This window comes from Acytostelium subglobosum (genome assembly GCF_000787575.1).
Source record: "Acytostelium subglobosum LB1 DNA, scaffold: scaffold36, whole genome shotgun sequence".
Classification (NCBI taxonomy): domain Eukaryota; phylum Evosea; class Eumycetozoa; order Acytosteliales; family Acytosteliaceae; genus Acytostelium; species Acytostelium subglobosum.
The window spans coordinates 96219-100247 of NW_012236497.1; the positions used below are offsets into that span (position 1 = coordinate 96219).

Below are 4029 nucleotides of genomic sequence, written 5' to 3' on the forward strand. Positions count from 1 at the left end.
ACCAGTGTTTGAGACCGAGAAATTATACTACTCGGTTCAAATAAACGAGATATCAATATCATTCGGTTCGAATAATTCCTTACTCGGTCGTGTGGATGATCCAAGATTGAAAACGAGCTCGGTTACCCGAATATCGCCTTTAACCGATATTCGACCGGAAAACCGATTAACCGGTACTACACTGCTCATGAATACGTACAGTATGTACACTCAGTAAGACAAAAATGTTATTTTTTGATCTGATTCATCGAAAAGGCTTTTGTTTTCCTCGATATCTCGTCTCCAATTAGAGCTTCATGTATCCTGCAACTGATTGTTTCATCATCCTGCTTCAACCCAGACAACAACAACATCCACCAAGGTGACATCATCAACTTCAACAGAGACTACAAAGAAGTACAGTATTGGATGGAAACATGATATTGAACCAACCAAGACTAGTCCACTACTAACAATGCCTGTCTGTGGTTGATAATCATTAGGATCAAGAAGATGTCCAAAGGAAGCCATTTGGTCATTTCTATCAATACTATTATTTTAAGTTTCAAAGAAATGAGACTTGTGTTGTTCACTAGAGTGAAAATGCACTGTCTCACCCTCGGTTATTCGATCCGGTTTTGATTAAAAAAACAGCTGGTCGGTTCGAATAATTGAACTTCCTTCGGATTGGTAAAAGGGTCCGGTTCGGTTTATTCGGTCTCGGTTAGTCGGATATCCGAACTCGGTCTCAAACACTGGATCAGACCGATGTCATTGGGATTGTCGGCTAAAGATGTCATTGGTCGAGGTATGTTGACTTCGTCACTCTCGCGGCGCTTGAACATATTGAACACCAGCTTCCGGGCGATGCAGATTGAGTCGTGGACTGTTGAGGCCGACCATCCAGTGACCATGCTTGCCAGTACTTGGATCTTGGACGCAGTTGTGTAGAGCGCCAACAAGAGAACGATACTATCGAGGTAACTGATCTTCCTCTTCCTTCCTTTTCTGTCGTGCGTTTCCTCGGTGATCTCGGGCTGACAGTCACGGTACAGGTCTTGAATCTCCAGTGTTGTTTTGGATGTCAGCTTGACAACTTGCTGCACTGGTTTCAATGTAAGACCTTTAAAGAGAGGTGACGCTTCAAGCATCACATCTTCTGTCTCTTCAATGTCCTCGGCTTCGGAATCGTGTACCTTCTCATCACCAACATGCATCTCTACTGCCCTGCGACAATCTGCTGCTGCAAATATATTATCTAGGTTCATATCTGTATCTATTTATCTCTGTGGACAGCGCTATTCAGAAAAATAGACAGCAGCCATTCAGCAAGTAGACAAGACAACAAAAAAAATGGAAAATCAAAAAAAATAAATAGAAGTTCAGCTTCGCGAATGACACAGCCATGTCTGTTAGATTAAATCGTCCAGGTATTGGTTCAATGAACTCTCTGGTGAGACACGACATTGCCAATAACCATCAATCATATCTGCATCTGTGAACCACTTGTTGGATTGAAATCGATTGATGATGTCGTCTGTTCTTGGTATATTGTCTGTTGCTGTGACAATGTTGTTGTTTACTGGTCTGAAGTCAATGATCAGTCTTGGTCGTCCATCTTTCTTCCAAATGACATTGGCTGTGCATCCATGTGCTGCTGTCGATGGAATGATGGCACCTCTCTCATACAGTCGCTTGGTTATCTGATCCATTGCCTCTTGCTGTTTGGGTGACTTGCGATAAGGGTAACCACGCATGATCTTGTTCTCATCAATGAGTTTCAACTTAAGGTCAGTTGATCTGGCTGGTGGCAATCCAGTGGTGATCTCATCCACAATGACGTCACTGAACTCTTCCATAAACTGACTCTCCAATTCCCTTGCTCGCATCCATTCTCTTGCTGCTGTCTCAGCTGCCTTATTGTTGCCAATGATCACCTTATATATCGCTCTGATAGGTGTGACAACGAACAACATTGTGAACTTGTGATTGTTGATATCTATCTCTAAGTTGACTGACTGATTACTTGTTGTTGAAGTGTTCTCAAACACTGGTGACTGTATATTGAATGTCTCTTTGTTGCTGATATCGATCTTCATGTCTGCAATAATTGATGGATCAATGAGACAGTAGTTGGCCCCTGTATCGACGATTGCTGAGGCAACTCTCTTATCTATCTTGATTGGAATAACATCGAGTGTCAACTCTTTGTTAATGTTTGTCTTGGTATCAACCTTGACAGTCGGCTCTCTAACCTTTGTATCATTATCTAATGATTGATTGTTTGGTGACTTGGTCTCAACCTTGTCCTTGTACTCATTGGTCTGCTGTGTTTGAGTTGGAGAGGTCTCAACCTTCTCACTCTGTGCTGAATCTGTGTCTGTGTTAGAGATCTCAATCTCTGTAGAGGTCTCAACCTTCTCGCTCTGTACTGAATCTGTGTCTGTGTTAGAGATCTCAATCTCTGTAGAGGTCTCAACCTCTTCTATCTGTTCATGTTTCTTTATCTGTTTGTTTGTATTACTTTGTTGTTTGTGTGAATGAGTCTCAACCCTCCCATTGTTCAATTTATCAGAAGTTAATGTCTCAACATCCTTCTCATCGAATGAAACATCTATCAAGATGTCATCATATAGAGTATCAACTCCATCATCACTCTCTAGTGATTGATTACCCACTTGGTACTTTGTGATTGTTKGTTGTTTATTTACTGTTGCATCTGTTGCTGTATTATTATTATTTGTTGATTGATTTGATTGAATAGTAGTGATGTTGCTGATTGTGACTGTTTGCTGTTGTGTCTTATCACTTGTTCTTGTTTTGTCTCTCTGGACAGTCGGCMACACGGTGCTCTGTGGACTGGCATTGGAAGCATTTGCCTGTGGCGATAGCTTTGGCTCTGTCTTCCTCTGACCACTTGGCRTTGTAGAAGGGGAGTGCTGTCCTCTCCTTGTTGTCAGACCTTGGCTTCTTGTAGTGCTGATTGGAGCGAAAGGAATGATTGTTGCCATTGTTGCTACTATTGTTATTATTATTATTATTATTGTTATTGTTACTATAGTTGTTGTTGCTACTATTGTTGTTGTTATTGCTGTTGTTGTTGGCATGACTACTGAAAGAAGTGAACTTGATCTTCTTTCCCAATCCAAGAGAAGTAGACACCTCGACTGCTTTGCTCTTGGCCTGTGCAAGGTTTGCTGGATGCATCATGAGAGTAAGGACACGGATCTCTGGGTCCAAACGGCTGGTGTAATGGAACACTTTCTCTTCTTCACTCATGTTCAACGTGTGCTCCTTTTCTCCATATCGAGAGTTGAAGTTGGCAATGGGTGATCCATTCTGATGTAAGTGCTCCAACTCTGTTCTCAACATTATGTTCTTGCTAGCAATGTCGAATCTTGTGTTCATGGCTTCCAACAAAGTTTGTACTGTGACAGGTCTGGGATTGAGCAAGTAGTACCATGTACGATCTGGTTCGTCAAACAATTGACCCATGTGATTGGCCAATTCCTCTTCGGTACAGTCAGTGTTGACCATCATCTGTCTCAGATTGATTGTCCAACTGTGGATAGATGCAGTCTTCTCTGACCATTTGCAATGTGGGATTGCATCTCTGATCGCTTTCTCTTTCCTCTCTCTCTCTCTTCTCTCTCTCTCTACTACAGTACGTTTCATAAGTTATGGCCACCCCCTGAGCAAACAGATAGGTGATTGATATCTCTTCAATATTAAGAGATACCAAATGATATCTTATCTCTCTAAATAATAGACTCAATTATCTACTAATCTTGATTGAATTACTTATTGCTAGTTATATTTATTTACAAATAATTGAATGAGAGTGTTGAAATGATAAGTAGTGAACATGGCCATTATTTATGCAACGAAAATTGATCGAAGGTATCGGAACGATGAACTAGAATAATGACAAAACAACATACAAAAAAAACAAAAAAAAAAAATTAAATGATAAAATATCATAAATTAGAAAAAAAAAAAAAAAAAAAAAAAAAAAAACAAAGATGTCATCCATTAGCTCCCATTGTTCAT

The 4029-nt window shown here is 40.5% G+C and overlaps 2 protein-coding genes across 2 annotated transcripts; both read right to left on the reverse strand.

Annotated features, from left to right (window-relative positions):
- Positions 1-689: 689 nt before the first annotated feature.
- SAMD00019534_119260 (hypothetical protein) lies at positions 690-1196 on the reverse strand (the record flags this gene model as incomplete). Its single annotated transcript, XM_012892851.1, has 1 exon — positions 690-1196. The coding sequence occupies one exon, from the start codon at positions 1194-1196 to the stop codon at positions 690-692; it is 507 nt and encodes a 168-aa protein (XP_012748305.1).
- Positions 1197-1391: 195 nt separating this feature from the next.
- Positions 1392-3654, reverse strand: SAMD00019534_119270 (hypothetical protein; the record flags this gene model as incomplete). The annotated part of the gene is made up of 3 exons (XM_012892852.1): positions 1392-2593; positions 2691-2704; positions 2942-3654. 3 exons carry the CDS (start codon positions 3652-3654, stop codon positions 1392-1394), a joined length of 1929 nt encoding a protein of 642 aa, XP_012748306.1.
- Between the last annotated feature and the right edge of the window lie 375 nt (positions 3655-4029).